Genomic DNA, 23,096 nt, shown 5'->3' on the forward strand with positions numbered 1-23,096 from the left:
ATTTTGACAGAGAGAGATCACAAGTAGGCAGAGAGGCAGGCAGAGAGAGAGAGAGGAGGAAGCAGGCTCCTCACTGAGCAGAGAGCCCGATGCGGGACTTGATCCCAGGACCCTGAGATCATGACCTGAGCCGAAGGCAGCGGCTCAACCCACTGAGCCACCCAGGCGCCCAAAAGAAATGAAATCTTGCCATTTGCAACAATGTGGATGGAACTAGAGGGTATTATGCTGCGCAAAATAAGTCAGTCAGAGAAAGACAATGATCATATGATCTCCCTGATATGAGGAAGTTGAGAGGCAATGCGGGGTGTTCGGGGGGTAGGAAAAGAAACAGTGAAACAAGATGGGATCGGGAGGGAGACAAATCATAAGAGACTCTTAATCTCACAAAACTAAGGGTTGCCGGCGGGAGTGGGGTATGGAGAGGGTGGTTGAGTTATGGACATTGGGGAAGGTATATGCTATGGTGAGTGCTGTGAAGTGTGTAAACCTGGTGATTCATAGACCTGTACCCCTGGGGCTAATAATACATCATATGTTAATAAAAAAATAGAAAGTTATATTAAAAAAACAGGCAGAAGACATGAACAGACACTTCTCCAAAGAAGACATACAAATGGCTAACAGACACATGAAAAAAATGTTCATCGTCATTAGCCATCAGGGAAATTCAAATCAAAACCACAATGAGATACCACCTTATACCAGTTAGAATGGCCAAAACTAACAGGACAGGAAACAACAAGTGTTGGAGAGAATGTGGAGAAAGGGGAACCCTGTTACACTGTTGGTGGGAATGCAAGTTGGTGCAGCAGCTTTGGAAAATAGTGTGGAGGTTCCACAAGAAGTTAAAAACAGAGCTACCCTAAGACCCAGCAATTGCATTACTGGGTATTTACCCCAAAGATACAGATGTAGTGAAAAGAAGGGCCATGTGCATCCCAATGTTCATAGCAGCAATGTCAATAGCCAAACTGTGGAAGGAGCAGAGGTACCCTTCAACAGATGATGGATAAAGAAGATATGGTCCATATATAAAATGGAATATTCCTCAGCCATCAAAAAGGGTGAATACCAACATCTGCATCAATGTGATGGAACTGAAGGAGATGATGCTGAGTGAAATAAGTCAAACAGAGAAAGACAATTACGACATGGTTTCATGTGGAACATAAGGAATAACATGGAGAACATTGGAAGGAAGGGGAAAATGAAGGGGGGATATCAGAGGGGGAGATGAACCCTGAGAGACTATGGACTCTGGGAATCAAACAGGCTTTTTTGGGGGGGGAGCGGAATTTTAATGTGTATTTGTAAAACTCCTAGGTGTGTGCACATGAGAACAAACATGGGGATATGGATATTAGCTTAAACTTGTTGGGAGCATGCTACTTCTTAGCTCACTTTGAAAAATCCAGTACGTTAAAAAAAAATCTTTACCATGCTGCTATGTATATGGAAAACACTATTACTTGCTAGAAGCAATAATCATCATTGTCATTATTAACAAGGACATTTTGAGCATTTTACTCCACAGTAGGAACTGCCAGAATGCTTTACATTGTGCATGACATGTTCCTCCTCGAGGATGTTACTCTAGGAGGCTGGCTTCATTATTCCCATTTGACAAAGAAACTGAGGTCCAGTGCTCTTATTATGTTAACAATAGGAGTGTCAGTGAAGACATGAAAGCTACTTTGATCCATCTCTTTAATGCACCTGAATTGCCCTGTTGCCCTGTCCCTGTCCCTGACTCCACTCACCTATCCCCCTTAAAGATTGAGAAACTTCGCCTAGCATCACCCCTCTGCCCCCAAGTCTAGGCTGGAGGACGCCCTCTCCCTCCCACCTCTGTAGCTTGGAGATGCCCATCACAGGCCTGTCCACATGCATCCTTCTCCTCAAGCAGGGGGGCTTTCCGGGGCAGGGACATAGTCCCCCAACTCCCCCACCCCAGCCCTGAGCACACTCTGGAGTCTGAGCAAGGCCTGTTGAGTAGATGAGTAGAGGAAGCAAATGCGGAAAGCAAGTCAGAATCAGAGTCTGGCATAGCTGGGGGCCTTGGGTGTTAGAGGTCATCCTGGCCTTTGGTTTAGTGATGACGTGTCTCTTTCCAAGGCCGCTGCTCTGAGCCTCTTCTCTCCTGCACCTGCACCAGCAGAGAGGAGGCTGAATAACACATACAGGGACGCGTCTGTTCTTCGGGAACCCCAAGGAATAGGAAGGAAAGTGTGGAAGCATCTTCAGGACAAGAACCACCCTTTATCTCATTTAGTTTTCCCAGCATCTACATGAGACGCTTGGTTTATGCATGTCGACTGACTTGCAGAATAAACTGAGGCCTTTAAAGGGGAGTGGGGTGGGGGAGTTGAGTGAGCCCAATGATGGGTATTAAGTAGGGCATGCATTGCATGGAGCCCTGGGTGTTATACACAAACAACGAATCACAGAACACTAATCAAAAACTAATGAGGCTATGGTGACTACCATAGCATAATTTAAAAAAAAGAAAAGAAAAAGAAATGCTGGGATAGAAAAATAAATAAGTAGATAAAAGTATTCCAAAATTTGCATAAAATATGACATCAAACCAAAAACTTTAAATATACTTTGTTAAACAATCAGTACTTATGTGGCGCCTGGGTGGCTCAGTGGGTTAAGCCGCTGCCTTCGCTCAGGTCATGATCTCAGGGTCCTGGGATCGAGTCCCGCATCGGGCTCCCTGCTCGGCGGGGAGCCTGCTTCCTCCTCTCTCTCTGCCTGCCTCTCTGCCTACTTGTGATCTCTCTCTCTGTCAAATAAATAAATAAATAATCTTTTAAAAAAAAAAAAAAAAAAAAACAATCAGTACTTGTAGACCTAAACTCATTTTTTCAAACAGTCACATACTACATTGTTTTACAGGGGTGAAAATTTACTTCCCTATTGACAGATACTTAGACTATCTCCAACTTTTTTATATGAAATAATGCTATAATAAATATCCTTAACATATCATATTTTTTATATATAACAATATATAATAAATTCCCTTAGAATGTGTGTGTGTGTGTGTGTGTGTGTTTACACAAGTCATGTTTTCCTATAGGATCTAGTCCTGGCAATGAAGCTCTTGGCATAAAGAGACAGAATATTTAAAGTTTTTGAAACACAATGCTAAATCACCCTTTAGAAAAGATTTACCAATTTTATTTAACAACAGTATATAAGAATGCCCTTTTCCTCACATTTGCTAACTTTGGTTGTTAATTTTTAAATAGAATATTTATCACTATGACTACAAAAATGGCATCTCATTATTTAAATTTTTCTGATTAGCACCCAAATTGAAACAGTCTTACTAAAAACCATAAAATTTGTTAATCATGAATGTTAGTTCCAACTAGAGTTTGTTTTATAGGAAAATAATTATTACCTACTATTTAAATATTGCTATAGGCTTACCCATCAGATTCTTCATTTTCCGTAATAGGACATAGGTTGTTATCAGTTTTTCCACTCCCTATTGGATGCATTAGTCCAGCAGCAGCAGAAGCATATATGCTTTCTAATACTGCCGTTTCATCATTTTGGTGCCTCTTCGTTTCTTCAATCTTTAATGGAAGTTTGGTACAAAGGATAATCGTTACTAGTTTATTCATTAAAAAGAACTTTTTATTCATTTTTTATTCATGTTTTAAAGATTTTATTTATTTATTCATCAGAGAGAGAGAGAGCACAAGCAGGAGGAGGTGCCGGCAGAGGGAGAAGGAGGCTCCCTACTGAGCAGGGAGCCCAGTGCAGGACCCCATCCCAGGACCCTGGGATCATCACCCGAGCCAAAGGCAGGCTCTTAACCAACTGAGGTACCCAGGCATCCTAGAACTTTTTTCAATAATTATATCATTTGATTCTTAGTTTGCCGTAACTTTAATTCACAAAAATATTTTGTGGTTATCATTACAAGTAACTGCAATTTTTATAAATTCTGCTTCATTTCTATTTCAATAAAAAGAGAGGAACTGGGATGCATGGGTAGATAAGTATCTACCTTCGGTTCAGGTCATGCTGGAGTCCAGACCTGCTTCTCCTTCTGCCAGTACCTCCCCCTGCTTGTGTGCACCTGCTCTCTCACTCTCTCCCTCCCTCTCACTCTCTCTCTCTGACAAATAAATAAAATCTTTAAAATAAATAAATAAAATTAAAGTAGCAGAATTTTCCAAATTTTCAAAAAAGGGCTTTCTTAATTTTGTATTCACATCCATGCTTTTCTACCTAACATTCCCCACCCTACCCTATCTGATCAGCAGATAAAAAGAAATAAAAAGACAAAGACACAAAATTTGTGGTCTTCTGTCTTTACCATCTGGATTTTGCATAAATAGTCAGATTTAAAGGCTGTGAATTTTGGTGTTCCAGGAACAAACAGGAAGCTTTCCTCTTTTTGGACTGAGCTATTCTTTCCCCCAACTGCCTCTTATAATCCTTTCTCCATTTGGTCCCTAGGGTTACCAGTAAAGTGACAGTGTTCATTAAAATATATGATCCAAAGTCCACCACAACACACCAAAAAAAAAAAAAAAAACCAGAGTGAATCTGCTCTTAGTGCAGAATTCTGGTAACTAAGTAATGCTCCCCAAATTCCACATTTAGTAACCATAAAATTTTATAGGTAGAGGGTATAAAAGTAATTATCAACTTTAATCCCATTTTCTACTGATGGTGGGGGTAAAACCAAAAGAGGTTAATGATTTGTCCAAAGTTCCTAAAGTGGCATTACCTAGCATTTTATGGCACCAAAAGAGATGATGTAATTCTTTAATGCCGAATCAGATAAGTTACCAAATTCATTAAATTACTCAGATACATTAAAAGTGTGACACTGGCACAGTAATTTAATACCTGAATTGGGGACGAGGTGCTTAGCTACTTTTTCTTTTAAAAAAGGATATCTCTATATTTATATCTGTTTTTTAAAATTCGAATCACCTCAAAAGTCAGTTTTCTCCCTTCCAGTTAAATACTGAAGGTTTGTTGAAGGTTTATGCTACTTACATAATAAAAATCCTACATGTCAAAATAGACCATACTTTATTAAACATAATATGAAGGTTTGGCTCAACAGAAACGTGTGAAAATGGTGATTAAAAAGAAAAAAATATGGAGGGGGTGCCTGGGTGGCTCAGTTAATTGGACCTCTGACTCCTGATTATGGCTTAGGTCATGATCTTCGGGTCATGGGATGGAGTCCTGCATCAGGCTCCATGCTCAGTAGGAAGTCTGCTTCTCTTCCTCCCTATCTCTCCCTTTGCACCTCCCCCTGCTCATGCGCTCTCTAAATAAATAAATAAATCTTTAAAAAGAGTCTGTTTAGGGGCACATGGGTGGCTCAGTCTGTTAAGCGGCTGCCTTTGGCTTAGGTCATGATCCCAGCAGTCCTGGGATAGAGTCTCACATCGGGCTCCCTGCTCAGAAGAGAGCCCGTCTCTCTCTCTTCCTCTGCCGGCTGCTCTGCGTACTTGTAGTCTCTTTCTATCTCTCTGTCAAATAATTAAATTTTTTAAAAAGCTTTAAAAAAAAAGAATCTGTTTTAAAAACATGTGGAGAAAAAAAGTGACCATACAAATATTTGTTATTAAAAATATCTCAAAGTGGTCCTTTCTCTTTTTCGCCGCCATCCTGCTGTGTGCTGCGCGCTGTTAATTGACCATGTCTTCTCACAAGACTTTCAGGATCAAGCGATTCCTGGCCAAGAAACAAAAGCAGAATCGTCCCATTCCCCAGTGGATTCGGATGAAAACTGGTAATAAAATCAGGTACAACTCCAAGAGGAGGCACTGGAGGAGAACCAAGCTGGGTCTCTAAGGCGTCCCATATCATGCGATGACACACCTAATTGGCACCACGTATTTAATTAAGCTACTTGAGGATCATGTGTTCTATTCCATCACCCTGTAAACACCTTTCTGCCTGGCCAATAGATACCATTTATCAGCGAAAGATTTTTCTGTTACTATAGCTCTGCACTAGTGGGTTGGTTTGGTAATAAACGTGAGGCCTTTGAGCTGTAAAAAAAAAAAAAAAAAAAAAAAAAAATCTCAAAGTGATCGTGTTGGAATTCTAAATTCCAAGAGTGAGTGAAGCAGAGAAGACCGCACATACTGAAACAATAAAAAGAAGCAATAAATAGATTGGTTTAGCTGAAATTTTTGTTTATATCCTCTTTCCTGTCCTTGTTTCTTTCCCATTTTATTGTTGATGTAAGTGCAATTTATATTTAAGCCAATAGATAGAAATGAAAACCCTAGAAATGGGACACCTGGGTGGCTCAGTGGTTAAGCTTCTGCCTTTGGCTCAGGACATGATCCCAGGGTCCTGGGATAGAGCTCCAGGTCAGGTTCCCTGCTCAGGAGAGTCTGCTTCTCCCTTTCTCTCTCCCTCTGCCTCTTCTCAACTCATGCTCTCACACGCACACACATGCGCATGCACGCTCTCTCTCTCAAATAAGTTAAGCTTAAGAAAAAAATCTAGAAATTATTATATATTTTTTTTAAATGTATTTATTTGGGAAAGAGATCATAAGGAGGAAGGGCAGAGGGAGAAGGAGAGAGAAACTAAAGCAGACTCCACGCTGAGTTAAGTGCCGAAGGCTGGGCTTGATCTCATGACCCTGACATCACAACCCACGCCAAAAACAAGAGTCGGATGCTTGACTGTGCCACCTGGGCGCTCCAAGATAACTGTATTTTTAAAAGCAATTTTCTTTACAGTTTTTGGTTCATGAAGTCACAAGGTACAGAGCTAAATTAGTTTCCCAGTTCATATGCCACTTGGCAGACTGACAGAGAAACTTAAGGAAAACAAATCATAAGAATGTTTTTCCTGCACTTCTACCATTTAGACAGCAGAAATCTATTTCTGAACACAATTACATATTTAGACAACCCTATATGATACATGAACCTTTTCATAACTGGAAAATCAAAATGGCTATCATTGATAAAGAAAAGAACAAAAGAGCAGCTCAAAGTGAACCTCTACCTCTTTTTGAAGTTCAATGTTTCTCCATTCCAAAGACAGGAACTCTATCTGCAACGTGCCTATCTCATTCTTTTTATTTATTTATTTATTTTTTTATTTATTTTCAGTGTAACAGTATTCATTGTTTTTGCACCACACCCAGTGCTCCATGCAATCCATGCCCTCTCCAATACCCACCACCTGGTTCCCACAACCTCCTACTGCCTGCCCCTTCAAAACCCTCAGATTGTTTTTCAGAGTTCATAGTCTCTCAGGGTTCACCTCCCCTTCCAATTTCCCTCAACTTCCTTCTCCTCTCCATCTCCCCTGTCCTCCATGCTATTTGTTATGCTCCACAAATAGGTGAAACCATATGATAATCGACTCTCTCTGCTCGACTGATTTCACTCAGTATAATCTCTTCCAGTCCCGTCCATGTTGCTACAAAAGTTGGGTATTCATGCTTTCTGATGGAGGCATAATACTCCATAGTGTATATGGACCACACCTTCCTTATCCATTCGTCCGTTGAAGGGCACCTTGGTTCTTTCCACAATTTGGCGACCGTGTGCCTATCTCATTCTTAAACTTTTTCACATCTTGCTGTAAATCTTCCTTTAGATACGCTTCTGTTGTTCTGTGACTACATGCTGGAGAACTCCCATTTTCTAATTTGGGATCCATACTTCTATAGTTATTAGTACTGTCATTAGCTGCATATAATGGCTTCTAGAATAGGTCTTTTGTTTTCTTCTAAGTGTTTGTAACAGCAGAAATACTGTGCCTTTTGACTCTTTCGTCTTATCTCACTGAAGCAGGCAAGCCAAGAATCAAAACGGCTTCCTGGATTACTAGACTGAGGTATACACCCAATGTCTGATTTACAACCAGTGCTAGTTTGGTTTACACTTTTTGCCATCTGCATGTCAAACTCTCAGTCTTCTTTCACTTCAAATGTAACCCATGGGTTCCTTACTTTTTTCTCTATCACCATCAAAACTCTCATTTTTGTTAAAAATCTGCTCAAAGTCTGATTTGTTATCATTTTCAGAGTCTGATTTATTTTCACTTAAGGAAAGATCAGAAGATGACCGGCAACTACAATCCGAGGATGAATGAGAAAGAACGACATTTTTGAGTCTAGACTCTTTCTGTTCAGGTAATGCCCGAAGTGTGACAAAGACAGGCACTGCAAATACCTCTTTTTTCTCAAAATCAAATCTATCACTTGTCAAATTAGAAGGTATTTGCGTTAAGTTTGCTCCTTCTTTAAAGGGACCATATAGTGACTCTTCTTTAGGATAAGCAGTAATTTTTTTTTTTTTTTTCAAAAATTTCACCACACTTCTGCTTTAACTCTCTGGTGATGAGTTTTAACTTATTTTCCACTCTAATTTTCTTGTTTGGTCCACATGTCCTCATACTTTTGAACAGAGGATGTTCTGAATATAAAAATATATCATCCTCTCAATCACATTCCTTATTCATTCCTGGTTCTTAAGCCATTTTTGACAGATACGAAAGTTAAATTGCTGTGTTTGATTTTCAAATGTCCTTTCTGTCAGCATACATGTTTGTAAAATAACTTTATCCTTAAGTAATCAAGTATGGACAAAGAAAAAATTAGAAAATAATTAAAATTTAACTTAAATTTCTTAATCTATGTTAAACTGCTCCCAAGTCACTGGATTATAACTAAGAAGCAAAAAACAACTTGCCCTAGCCTGAAACAGAAGAAAAACATAAATCCATAAACAACTTTGTCAGTTTTTTTAAGCTAAACAATTCATTACATGTTACATCTACCAAAAAATGAATTAGATGATTTTCAATGTTACAAACTTAAAAACATTTTATCTTTCCATATCTTAAACAGTGAGCCCCAATAGTGCATTTGAAATTTTTTTTTAAGATTAATGACTAAAGGGGGCACCTGGGTGGCTCAGTGGGTTAAGGCCTCTGCCTTCTGCTCAGGTCATGATCCCAGGGTCCTGGGATCGAGCCCCACATCGGGCTCTTTGCTCAGCAGGGAGCCTGCTTCCTCCTCTCTCTCTGCCTGCCTCTCTGCCTACTTGTAATCTCTGTCTGTCAAATAAATAAATAAAATCTTTAAAAAAAAAAAGATTAATAACTAAAGAATAGGCAAACTTATTATTAGGAGCCAAAAATCAATAAACATCAATCAGAAAGAAAAATAAATTCCTAAATTTTAATTCAAATTATATACTATGATAGTGTTATACATCACTATAAATTATCTGCCTGCATCTAGATTGTAACGTCCACTGAGAGTGGATAAGAAAAATGTAAATAATATTTACAGATTCCCTATACTGAAATGAAATAACTGAAAAAGTACCTGTTTATTACCCAATTACAAAGGTCCCAACCTGGAAGGTGTGATTCTGCAATAGGCAATTGTGTTGATTTTATGACCCTACTCTCTGAAGTCAACTACACAGAGATCACAAGGCAAAATAAATCTTTAATCTTGGCATTACTGACAGGCAATACAGAACTGCACATTTTGAACCACTGAGAACTGCACATTAAGAACCACCAAGAACCACTCCTTCTACATGAGTCTAAGTCAGTAGTCATCATTGTTATACTGCTCATAAATTCAACTGCTTAAACATACGGTTCAGTATTTGATGTTACCTTTTTAGCATGTAAAAACTTACAAAAATGAAAGAAGCAAACAATATTCAGGAATTTTTTTTGGTCCAATTCCAAAGATAAAATTTAACTATAAGTTACTATAAATTCTAACAATATTTTAAATTTGGTAACTTGTAAAATTTTATAAAAACTAAATATTAAATTATAATCTATCAACTTCAATACGTTCAAAGGTAATTTCAATTGAACTATGTTACATTTTTTTTAAGATTTTATTTATTTATTTGACAGACAGAGATCACAAGTAGGCAGAGAAGCAGGCAGAGAAAGAGAGAGGAGGAAGCAGGCACCCCGCTGAGCAGAGAGCCTGATGCGGGGCTCGATCCCAGGACCTCGGGATCATGGCCTGAGCCAAAGGCAGACGCTTTTACCCACTGAGCCACCCAGGCACCCCAAACTATGTTACATTCTTAAAGCAGGGAAAACAATATAAAACTGGAAATTTAAATTTAAATTTGTATATACCTGTAGGTGTTTATTTTCACTTTCACTAAGACTTTCTTCCTCTTCTTCTGTTGTCATTTCTAAGTCTAGTTCTGCTGAAAAATCTATATGTTTAATTAAAATGGACAAATTAGAATGGTTAGATAAAAGCTATAACCTTCATAAAAATAGAAAACATCTTATCAATTAAGAGTTTAAATTAAACTTAATCTTTAGCTGAATATTTACTTTAAGAAATACTTTTCATTATCAAAAACTTCAACAAACCATTTGGGAAATACTAAATGTCACTAGGTTAAAGGCATACAAACATCTCAAAGACTCATTCACAAATTCACCCACCTAACACCAATGAACAAAACAATCAGAAACAAAATTTTAAAATGCAGCAGAAAGATATAAAATCAAAACAGACTATGCTTTACCTTGTTACAGTACCTCTTAAACAACACTCTAAGCTTCAACTACAACATTATTCATGGTTTCCAAAATTACTAGTATTTTTTATGCCATTATCAGTGTACAATCTTCCTACAGATGTATTTACCTGATGAGTGTAAACATTCCTAAAATGTTTTCCTCTACTACTTGACAAATTTTATCACATCTTATAGGACACAGACTGCTACATAAAGTCATCCTTGATTAAGGCTACCCTTCCCTAGATAAACAGATCTCTTTCTTTGGGGCTATGTTAGTACCATACAGATTTTTCTAGTGTATCTTTACCACCTGAACTGTAAGTTACATATATATATACATATATTTTCTTTTCTTTTGTTACTAGACTGTATGGGACAATCTCTCTCTCTTAAAAAAAGAAGGGGGGGAGGAGAAGAGGGAGAGAGAATTTTGACCAGGCTCCACGCACAGCACTGAGCCCCACACAGGGCTTGATCTCACAACTCTGAGGTCATGACCTGTGCCAAAATCAAGAGTTCAACAGTCAACCGACTGAGCCCCCCAGGGGTCCCTGTATGGGACAATCTCATAAATCATCTCTGTGTAAACACTCTCTATTTTACTCAGTAATTATTTACTGAGTACCCAGTAGTGCTAGGTACCCAGGTTTAAAGAAGCATGTAGATAAAAGGTGTCAGGAATGGATTTTGTAGAGACAATGCCTGAACTGAGACAGCAACACTGAGGTCAGACAGATTCAAAAGGGCTAAAGGGCGGAAAATGGGGGGAGTATACAAGCCCGTAGTAAGACAAGGGAGAGAAGCACACAACAGGGTAAATATCTGTCTAAAATACAGGAATCAAAGAGGAAGACATCAAAAGCAGTTCAGAATGCCAGAGAAAAGGATAGATGGTAGAAAGGGCTGGAGAGCTTAGCAGAACTCAAAATTATGAAAGCTTTATATGTAATTTTAAGATACCTGGACACAAACATATTTTCAACAATGGTTCACAGTCATATTTGCATTTGAGACAGATCACTCTAAATGCTGTGGGGAGGGATGAATTTGAGGGGCATTGTAATAAAAGATGGGAGATAAATGAGAAGGCACTAATGCAAAATAAAGATGAAGCACACCTGAACTGACAGAATCATTCTAGAAATATTGAGGATATAAAATTATCAGGGCCAGTATGGAATAAATCTATATTAAATGAATAAACACACAATCTTGGGTCCCAACTTTGCTCATTACTTTATAAAAGGCATCAAGTGGGAATTATTCTACATGAACTGTTTTAAGTATTTATTTTGTAACTTTTCTGTTCCATATCTTCCTGTGTTACAGGAACCTGTGGGTGCTTTGTTTTAAAAGCCCTGCTTCTTGGATCCACCAAGCTCATGAGGAAGTAACAGGAACAAGTCACTTGTATAGGTAAATAACTTTGAATTTATTGTCTGCATTCACTAGTCTAGGAGATAATTGAAAATCTTTTGAAAAATATACTGTTAATTCTACAAGTAAAGAAAGAACATAAAACTACAGGGGTGAAAAAAATTCTCTACAATTTATTAGTACCGATCTGATCATATGACTGATAAAAGCCACTGAGTTAACTGGTACATAAAGTAGAGCACACATTAGATATGGTTAATCAACAGACTGAGTATATCAGGAAAATATTATTTTTAAATGGTATAGTACTCCTTAAAACCAATATTTCACCTATTCATCAAATTTAATGAAGGGGGGGCGCCTGGGTGCCTCAGTCAGTTAAGTGGCTGCTTTCAGCTCAGGTCATGATCCCAGAGTCCTGGGATGGAGTCCTGCATCGGGCTGCCAGGTCAGTGGGGAGTCTGCTTCTCCCTCTGCCCCTCCTCCCACTTTTTCTCTCAATCTCTCTCAAATAAATAAAATCATTAAGTAATAATAATAATAATAATAATAATAAAGGGGCATCTGGGTGGCTCAGTGAGTTAAGTGTCTGACTCTGGATGTCAGCTCAGGTCATGATCTCAGGGTCATGAGATTGAGCCCCACATCAGACCTCATGCTAAGAAAGAAGCCTGCTGCTTGGGGTTCTCTCCCTCCCTCTCCTTCTGCCTTCCCTCCCTCACTCCCCACTTTCTTGCTCTGTAAAAAGATAAAATAAAAATAATAAAACAAGGAGACAGACTCTGCATACACAGTTGAGAAGATGGTACTATATAGTAAATTCTCAAAGACTCCCATTATTGCTGGGAAAGCCAACTCTAAAATAAAGTCATACAGAATATAGGAAATATTTTAATATTTGGTTTGGGAAGCTGCTTTTTCTAGTTACATTGAATATAATTTGACCAATACTTGTGAATTTAAAGCTATAAAAATAAAGCTAAGAAACTGTGTTTTCAATAAGCAATCTTTAGACCTCTACCTAGTATTCTCAGCTGGGCACAAACTTCTAAATATAATCCTGCAACCCACTCTCAAGTGAATGTTAAAAAATAGCCTAAAAGAAATTACTTTCTCCTAATTCTTTTTTTTTTTTAAGATTTTATTTATTTGTTTATTTGACAGACAGAGATCACAAGTAGGCTGAGAGGCAGGGAGAGAGAAAGGAAGCAGGCTCCCAGTTGAGCAGAGAGCCCGATGCAGGGCTCAATCCCAGGACTCTGAGATCATGACCTGAGCCGAAGGCAGAGGTTTTAATCCACTGAGCCACCTAGGCACCCAACTTTCTCCTAATTCTTATTCCTAAATTGCTTTGGTTAGACGAAGAATGCAAATGTCCTGCTAAAAGAGACTGTTTGTAGGTTGCATAAAAGGAGTAAACACAAAGTAAATTTTGTCACAAAATTATTTTTGAAATATCAAAACTATGGTGAGGTCATGGAGAGGTTGAATTCTCTATGCTTCTTCATTACCTTCTTTGTGCTCTGTTTCCTGGTAGCTGTGATTCGCACACATGATGGAGTTTAGAATTTTCTAACATAAACACAACTCCAATATTATTAATCCTTTTTCTTTTATTTTAAATATTTTATTTATTGATTTGACAGAGAGAGAGATCACAAGTAGAGAGGCAGGCAGAGATCACAAGACAGAGAGGCAGGCAGAGAGAGAGGGAAGAAGCAGGCTCCCTGCTGAGCAGAGAGCCCGATGTGGGGCTCGATCCCAGGACCCTGAGATCATGACTCCAGCCAAAGGCAAAGCCCTATCCCACTGAGCCACCTAGGAGCCCCTTATTAATCCTTTTTTTAATCTATTAAGGGTATCTGTTTAAACTCTGTGGATGCCGACCACATTTTGGTCACCGACTGTAATACAGACGGGTGTTTATCATCACTTTCAAATCCCTGGATCTTTGACAAATTGCACTATTTTGGTTCAAACCAGTAGACTTCCAACTGGACAAATCTAAAAAGCAAAGTTGATTTATTAGAATGTAAATAATAATACAAACTTGACTAATTTGTATAAATTCTTTTGTCAGAGAAGCAGTCCCATGTTCTGCTCTTCTCCCAGACTTATTACTACTCATCATAGCTTATTGTATTTTACATGTCCTACACTTGCCATTCACACAGATGAATTTAGCTGCCTTTCATTTTTTGTATTCTCTAGTATTACATAGTTTAATTTACTCACCATGCTCTATTACATATTCAGTATTCCATAAGAGTTTTTGTTCAATAATGACTAAGATTTACCAGGTTATAAAATTGTGGGTAACAAAATTTATTTCTAACCATTTATTTTATGTTTAAAGATTTTATTTATTTATTTGACAGAGATCACAGGTAGGCAGAGAGGCAGACAGACAGAGAATGGGAAGCAGGCTCCCCGCTGAGCAGAGAGCCTGATGCAGGGCTCCATCCCAGGACCCTGGTATTATGACCTAAGCCGAAGGCAGAGGCTTTAACCCACTGAGCCACCCAGGCGCCCCTTTATTTTATGTTTAAATACATACTCTCTATTCCAAAGACATGCATTTAAAAAAAAAACTTTTAATGAATGGTACTTCTTAAACTACAATGAGACTGTCTTTCCTCAATACACCAATATCTTCAGAAATCTTTAAGTCTTAGACAAACTAAGTTTATATGAGAAAAGAAAGCCTTGGGGAATGTAATCATTTCCATGTAAAGACAGGCCAAGTCTCAGGCCACACTACATCCAAAAACTACAGTGCCATGAAACAGAAAATGAATATATAATAAAAATATTTTCCTTTTTTTAAAACAAGATTGTCTGACTTATACCTCTTAAGTGAAGGTAAAAAGCAAGAAATGCAGGAATGAAACCTTAATGCCCATTTCATCAAAAGGGCCCCGTTATCACTTTGAATTCATGAAGCCTGTACATGATTTAAAACAGTTCTCCAAGGTCATCTGAGAATCCACAGAGTTCCAGGATCCATCCATTCACAGGATCCAAGAGGTCAAAACTATTTTCACAACAATGATAAATGATATTTGACATTTTCACTCATTCCCTTCTTTAGTGTATGCTGAAGTTTTCTGAACGTACGATACGTGATAGTATCACAACTTGCATGATTAATGGGCCATAGCTCTAATGGCTAACAAAGTATGATCGTATTTGCTTCTTTATAAATGTTTGTTTTAATTTCTACTATTGTAAATATCAACAGATGGAACGCACTTAAACAGAAGTTCTTTGGAATTCCCAATAATTCTTTAAAAGTGTAAAAGGACCCTCAGGCCAATGAGTTTCAGAATTTCTGTTGTAAAGGATTATGTCTACCAAATATTAAGAAAGAACTACCAAAAAAAAAAAAAAACTACTTACTTCCCGCATTTCCAATAATCAAACACACCACAGATACATACACACACACACACACACACACACACACAAATCTGCTAATCAGAATATCTGTCTGGCTTAGATGATGAACATCGACACTAAGATGAAATAAACTTAAAACACAATTCACGTTAGCAAATGAAGCTAGACTCTAAGTAAAGTTCAGAATTCAGATAAACATTGTAAACACCAGAAAAAGGTTAGAGTCTAATAATTAACTTCTGGAAGCCCTAGGAATTAAAGGGGTTCCAAACTGGGAACATTAGGAATTTAAAACATAAAAGTAGAAACTTGAGCTAAAGCTTACATTTTTAAAATCTCTTCGTCTTACACTTGTAAGTATCTTTTGTTCAAACATGGATATCAGCAACATCTACCTTATTAATATCAAATACTTCACTTAAAATTGCCAAAAATAAAAAGGAATTCAGAATAAAAAGACTGTGAGCATTTGAGCATTTCAAATATTTTTACTGTACTACTTTCCACAGTTAAATTTCTATTGTAAAATTTACCTGATTCGGATGTTTCTTTTTCCTCCATTTCTCCTGGTTTATTAGGAAGAGAATGGTTTACTTCAACACCAGGCTGAATGGGTATTGAAAGAACACAATTAAGACAATGTACATTTCATACAATCTGTAGTTGAAAATTCAAAATAAAAGTATAAGTTTTACCTTCAAGTAAGAATATTTTCCTGGAGAATCTAAAAAGCAAAAGGGACATATATTTAATTATATGTAAATATGAGAGCCAACTGAACATTTCTGCAGTTGGTACTAAGCTGAATCCTTGTGCCTGGCTCTGATTACATTAGGTTTTGGTGTTCTGTTTCTGGAGACAGGAAGGTAGGTTGGGAAGAAAAGCAATTTCTAATGAGAGAATAATCATGACCCTGAGTGGACAAATGAGAAAGCCAATGGTACTATGCTGTATCACATCCTTAAGGTAGTACAACAGAATCATTTATACCATTAGACGTTAAGTATTTACCATGTTCTTCAATTTCTTCCATAAGTTAGGCAGTACACACTTCTGATGACAGTTCTACTGAACACATAATTGAGTTATCATCAGAGAAAGCATTATGAATTGATCAGCTTGGATATACACTTTTAGGATAATAGATACTGAAAGTACTCATTTTAATTCAGACCCATGTGGGCTACTGGTATGCCTACATTTGTTGTACCCTCTAGTTTAGCCATCTTAAAGTTTCTTGGTCCGCTCACTCAAGAAGGTATATAAAACACATCTAAGAAATAATGTACAATAAGCTTTCACTGTGGGAATATGATTACCAAAACGGGAAAAAAAATCTATTTAAATGACACACAGAACTCTTAGGTACTGAAAATCCTTTGTATTTCAGAATCAGTGTCACACTTACTGATAAGAACAATTTTAGCATTTAGGGAACCAACCCTATAATTTCTTTTGTTTCGAAAACTACTATGATTTGGTAGATCTTGTCTCTTTTTATTTTTTAAAGATTTTACTTATTTATTTATTTGTCAGAGAGAGAGAAAGCCCAAAAGCAGGCAGACAAAGGCACAGAGAGAAGCGGGCTCCCTGCTGAGCAAGGAGTCCCATGTGGGACACGATCCCAGGAACCTAGGATCATGACTTGAGCCGAAGGCAGCAGCATAACCAAGTCAGCCACACAGGCAACCCAATATCATGTCAGACTTTAAACGGTTTTTGCAATCAGCAATAGTAGCAATAAATTACCTATCTTAAAAAAAAAAAAAAGCCATATCTTCCTAATCTCATTTAAATAATGAATACCAATGTAACACATAACTTTGATGTCCAGTAGACATGAGGAGGATGAATACGTGGCTATGATTTACCTCATGTCTAGCACTCCATCTGCTTTCAGTATTCTCTGTGGAGCAGCTGTGATTTAATCTGTTCTAGTGCAAATGCCCTCAAGCCATGTCAAGTGAATTCCTGGAGTTTCCTCCTCAACTCCAAAATTTCCCAGCTAACGTGCCTTTCTTTCTTCCCTCGTTCCCATCACTATCCCTCTTCTTCATAAGTAATTTCTGGGGCACCAGGATGGAGCAGCAGATTGGGCATCTGGCTGTTGATTTCAGCTCAGGTCATGATGGCATGGTCCTGAGATAGAGCCCCACATCAGGCTCCAACTCAGAAGGCAATCAACTTGAGGCAAATCTCTCCTTCTCCCTTTGCCCCTCTCCCTAATTACTCACTGTCTCTCTCATTCTCTCTCCTTAAAACAAATAAAGAAATCCTTTAAAAAAGAGTTATTTCTGGATCTATGATCCTGATTGTTCTGCTTTTACACCCCTTTTATTAGGGATTGTCTCCCCCACTTCTTTCCTCTTTATTTAGCACTGATATCTTACATCTATAACCTCTCTTTCTGCATCTCCACGCTCCCCTCTAGCTAAAAACATGCTCACAATAAAAAACAAAATAATGCTTTCCCTTCATCCTATAGTGTCTTGAAGTATCCAGGACCATTCCAGATGTCTCTATGTGGAAGTCTACACCCTTGCAACAGAGCACATGACCCAAGGACCTTTGACTTTCGCATCACCTGACAGGTCAGAATGCAGGATCCCAGACCTGCTGCTCACAATGTGCATTTCTAACAAGGTCATTGACGATTCACTAAAATGGGAGAAATTCTGGTCCATACTGAGTGCACTGCCACATTCCGTTACCTTAACTTAACCCTCTAGAAGCAAGCCTCACGTTCATCACTATCAATTTTTCAAAACTGGAATTGTCTTTTTTTTTTTATCTTTTTTTTTAATTTATTTATTTGAGAGAGAGACAGTGAGAAAGAGCATGAGTGAGCAGAAAGTCAGAGGGAGAAGCAGACTCCCCATGGAGCTGGGCGCCTGATGCAGGACTCGATCCCGGGACTCCGGGATCATGACCTGAGCCGAAGGCAGTCGTCCAACCAACTGAGCCACCCAGGCGTCCCTCAAAACTGGAATTGTCTTCAAAGTCATAAAATCTCTAATGGATTTTTATCACGGCTAAGGCTTCCTTGATTCCCCCCGAATTGACCCCGCTCTCTTCTTCCTTCCAATTCTCTTACTTTGCACTCAATGATACTATATGTAAAGTACCACCACCATATACATGCCATTAAGACACACATTCTTATAGCTGACTAGAACATAGCTCTACATAATCAACGACATCTTTAATGTCTTCCCAACAGTGGAAGAGAAGAAAGAAGGGGAAAATTTTGGTATCCTACTCCAACAGGTTTTGGTACCGGAAGCTCACCTGATAACACTTCTGGCATTTAAATAGTCTGCTCTTTCTTTTAAAAGAATTGAGCTAAAGCATACATGTTTCAAAAGCTCTTTTTCGTAGCCTTGTAAATATCATTTGTTCAAACATGGATATCAGCAATAACATCTACCTTATATATATCAGAACCTTCACTGAAGCTCGCCAAATAAATAAATAAATAAAATTTTAAAACTTCAGAATAAGAAGACTGTGAGCATTTCAAATTTTTACTGGACTTCTTTACACCGTTAAATTTGTATTGTAAAATTTACCTGTCTGGCATGCTTGAATTTCCTCCATTTCTCCGGGTTGATTAGGAATAAAATCTTTCCCCTCTACAGCAGGCTGAATGGGTATTGAAACAATATGCTTAAGACATAATGAACACTTCATGCAATCTGTAGTTAAAACTTCAAAATAAAAATATAAGTTTTACCTTCAAGTGAAAATATTTTTCTGGAGAATCTAAAAAGCAAAAGGGTCATATAGTTAACTCCATGTAAATATAGAAGCCAACAAACATTCATGCACTTAGTACTAAGCTGAATCCTCATGCCTGGCTCAGATTACGAGGTTGTTTTGGGGTTGTTTCTGCAGACAGGAAGGTGGGTTGAGCAGAAGAGCAATTTCTTTTTTTTTTTTTTTTTAAGATTTTATTTATTTATTTGCCAGAGAGAGAGGAGCAAAAGTGAGCACAGGCAGACAGAGTGGCAGACAGAGGCAGAGGGAGAAGCAGGCTCCCCACCAAGCAAGGAGCCCGCTGTGGGACTCGATCCCAGGACGCTGGGATCATGACCTGAGCTGAAGGCAGCTGCTTAACCAACTGAGCCACCCACGCGTCCCAGAAGAGCAATTTCTAATGAGAGGAACAAATCGTGACCCTGAGCAGACAAACATGAAAGCAAATGGTAGAATGCTACACCACATCCTTAAGGCTGTACCGCAGAATCATTTATACCATTAGACTCTAAGTAGGTACGACTTTCTTCAATTTGTCCTGTGTTGTAGGAGTACACAGTGTTGATGATAGGTCAACTGAATGCATAATTGAGTTTTCATCAAACAAAGCCTTATGAGCTGATCAGCTTGGATATACACTTGTAGGATCACAGCTACTAAAAGTACTCATTTTTGTCCATACCCAGGTGGATATGGACAAAATGGTATGCCTACATTCCCTGTATCCACTAGTTTAGCCACCTTAAAGTTTCTTAATCCACTTACCCAAGAAGGTGTATAAAACACATCTAAGAAATAATGTACAACAGCTTTAAATATGGAAATATGACTATGTATATGGAACAAAATCTAATTGCCACAGAAATCTTAGGTACTGAAAATCTTTTGTCACTGTCATATTTATTGATTATAACAATTTTAGCATTCAGGGAACCAACCCTGTAATTCTTTTGATCCCAAACATAGTTTGATTTGGTAGATCATGTCAGTCTTTCAAGAGTTTTTGGAAACAGCTATCGTATCCGAAAATTACCTATCTTAAAAAAAAAAAAAGCCATAGCTTTCATATCTCATTTGAATAATGAATACCGATGTAACCTGTATCTTTGATGCCCAAAAGACCTGAGGATGAATACGTGGCTATGATCTACCCCAAGTCTAGCACTCCATCTGCTTTCTGTATTCTTTGTGGAGCTGCTCTGATTTAATCTGTTCTAGTGCAAATACCCTCAGGCCATCACAAGTGAATTCTCTTGAGTTTCCTTATCAACTCCAAAACTTCTCAGTTAGTGTGCCTTTCCCTTTCCCCTTGTTCCCGTCACTATCCCCCTTCTTCAAAGTAATTCCTGGGGGCACCTGGATGGAGCAACAGATTGGGTATCCGGCTCTTGATTTCGGCTCACGTGGCAATTTACGGTCCTCACAAAGAGGCACGCATGCAGCTCTGGGTCAGAAGTGAGTCTGCTTAAGGATTCTCTCTCTCTCTCCCATTGCCCCTCGCCCTGATCACTCACTGTGTCTCAGATTCCCTCTTCCTAAAACAAATAAAGAAAAATATACTTACAACAGAGTTATTTCTATGGTCTTGATTGTTCTGCTTTAACCCCTTTTAATAGGATTATGTCCACCATTGCTTTCCTCTTTATTTAGCACTGATATCTTACATCTATAACCTCTCTTTCTGCATCTCCACGCTCCCCTCTAGCTAAACACATGCTCACAATAAAAAAATAATGTTTTCCCTTCATCCTATGGAGTCCTGAAGTATCCAGGGCCTTTCCAGGTGTCTCTATGTGGAAGTCTACACCCATGCTACGGAGCACATGACCCAAGGACCTTTGACATTTGCATCACCTGACAGGTCAGAATGCAGAATCCCAGACCTGCTACTCACAATGTGCATTTTTAACAAGGTCTCTGACGATCCACTAAAATGGGAGAAATTCTGGTCCATACTGAGTCCGCTGCCACATTCCTTTATCTTAAGCATCGAAATGCAGGCCTCAGGTTCGTCACTATCAATTCTTCAAAACTGGAAATGTCTTAAAAGTCATAAACTTTCTTTTACTTTTTTAAAAAAGATTTTATTTAATTATTTGTCAGAGAGAGAGAGCGTGCACAAGCAGGCAGAGTGGCAGGCAGAGGCAGAGAAAGAAGCAGGCTCCCTGCTGAGCATGGAGCCTGATATGGGACTCGATCCCAGGATCCTGGATCACGACCTGAGCAGAAGGGAGACGCTTAACCAACTGAGCCAGCCAGGCATTCCAAAAAGTCATAAAACTTCTAATGGCCTTTTTATCACCGCTAAGGCTTCCTTGAATTCCCTCTAACTCACCCTGCTCTCTTCCTTCCCATCTCTTACTCGGCATTCAATGATACTATTTATGAAGTACCACCATTTTTATGCCATTAAGATACACACACTCATCACTGACGAGAACATAGCTCTGCATCATCAGCCATGGCAGTCCTGAATGTCTTCACAAACTGTGAGGAAAGCAGGAAGAGGGGGAAATTTTTGATATGCTACACTGACAGGTTTTGGTACCTGAAGCTCACTTGATATCATTTTGGCATTTCAAATCGTCTGCTCTACCTTTTAAAAGAATTGAGCTAAAGCTTACGTTTTTTAAAAGCCCTTTATCTTAGGCTTGTAAATAACTTTTATTCAAACATGGACATAAGCAATAACACCTATGTTATTTATGTCAGAACCTTCACTTAACCCTGCTAAAAGAAAAAGAAAGACGTCAGAAAAAGAAGATTGTGAGCATTTCAAATATTTTACTGGACTTCTTTACACCATTAAATTTGTATTATAAAACTTACCTGACTTGGATGCTTCTTTTTCCTCCATTTCCCCAGGTTCATTAGGAACAAAATCTTTCCCCTCCACAGCAGGCTGAATGGGTATGGAAACAATATGATTAAGACATAATGAATAGTTCATGCAATCTGTAGTAAAAAATTCAAGATAAAAATGTAAATTTTACCTTCAAGTAAGAACATTTTCCTGGAGAATCTAAAAAGCAAATGAGACATATAGTTAATTATAGGTACATAGGAAAGCCAACTAAACATTCATGTAGTTAGTACTAAGCTGAATCCTCATGCCTGGCTCAGATTACATTAGGTTTTAGTGTTCTATTTCTGCGGACAGGAAAGTGGGTTGGGCAGAAAAGCCATTTCTTTTTTTTTTTTTTTTTTTTTTTTTTTTTTTTTTTTTTTTTTGAGAATTTTCATGTTTGTTGTGAGGCAGGCAGAGAGAGAGAGAGAGGAGGAAGCAGGCTCCCTGCTGAGCAGAGAGCCCGATGCGGGACTCGATCCCAGGACCCTGAGATCATGACCTGAGCCGAAGGCAGCGGCTTAACCACTGAGCCACCCAGGCGCCCCAGAAAAGCCATTTCTACTGAGAGGAACAAATCGTGACCCTGAGTGGACAAACGTGAAAGCCAGTGGTACAATGCTACATCACATCCTTGAAGCAGTACGGCAGAATCATTTATACCATTAGACTCTAAGTATTTACCACCTTCTTCAATTTGTACTGTAATTTAGGCAGTCTAAAGTTGTGATGATAGGCAGTCTACAGTTGTGATGATAGTTCAACTGAATGCATAACTGAGTTTTAATCAAAGAAAATGTTATGAACTGATCAGTTTGGATATACGGTTGTAGGATAACAGTTACTAAAAGTACTCATTTTTGTCCATACCCACGTGAGCTACTGGTATGCCTACGTTTCCTGTATCCACTAGTTTAGCCACCTTAAAATTTCTTGACCTACTCATGCAGAAAGGTACATAAAACACATATAAGAAATAATGAACAATAAACTTTCAACATGGGGGTGCCTGGGTGGCTCAGTGGGTTAAGGCGCTGCCTTCGGCTCAGGTCATGATCTCAGGATCCTGGGATCGAGTCCCGCATTGGGCTCTCTGCTCAGCGGGGAGCCTGCTTCCTTCTCTCTCTCTCTGCCTGCCTCTCAGTGTACTTGTGATTTCTCTCTGTCAAATA

The 23,096-nt window shown here is 38.5% G+C and overlaps 2 protein-coding genes across 2 annotated transcripts; one reads left to right on the top strand and one right to left on the bottom strand.

Moving 5' to 3' along the window:
- Positions 1-3,179: 3,179 nt before the first annotated feature.
- Positions 3,180-22,284, bottom strand: LOC132020878 (ankyrin repeat domain-containing protein 26-like). Its single transcript, XM_059404997.1, has 8 exons — positions 22,073-22,284; positions 21,909-21,981; positions 19,057-19,085; positions 18,893-18,965; positions 16,019-16,047; positions 15,857-15,929; positions 10,147-10,229; positions 3,180-3,593 (listed from the first exon to the last, which is right to left on the bottom strand). The coding sequence occupies exons 2-8, from the start codon at positions 21,934-21,936 to the stop codon at positions 3,441-3,443; spliced, it is 468 nt and encodes a 155-aa protein (XP_059260980.1). The 5' UTR covers positions 21,937-21,981; positions 22,073-22,284; the 3' UTR covers positions 3,180-3,440.
- LOC132020877 (large ribosomal subunit protein eL39) lies at positions 5,633-6,043 on the top strand. The gene has a single exon (XM_059404995.1). It carries the CDS (start codon positions 5,689-5,691, stop codon positions 5,842-5,844), a length of 156 nt encoding a protein of 51 aa, XP_059260978.1. The 5' UTR covers positions 5,633-5,688; the 3' UTR covers positions 5,845-6,043.
- Positions 22,285-23,096: the final 812 nt, after the last annotated feature.

The sequence above is a fragment of the Mustela nigripes genome, chromosome 6 (genome assembly GCF_022355385.1).
Source record: "Mustela nigripes isolate SB6536 chromosome 6, MUSNIG.SB6536, whole genome shotgun sequence".
Classification (NCBI taxonomy): Eukaryota; Metazoa; Chordata; class Mammalia; order Carnivora; family Mustelidae; genus Mustela; species Mustela nigripes.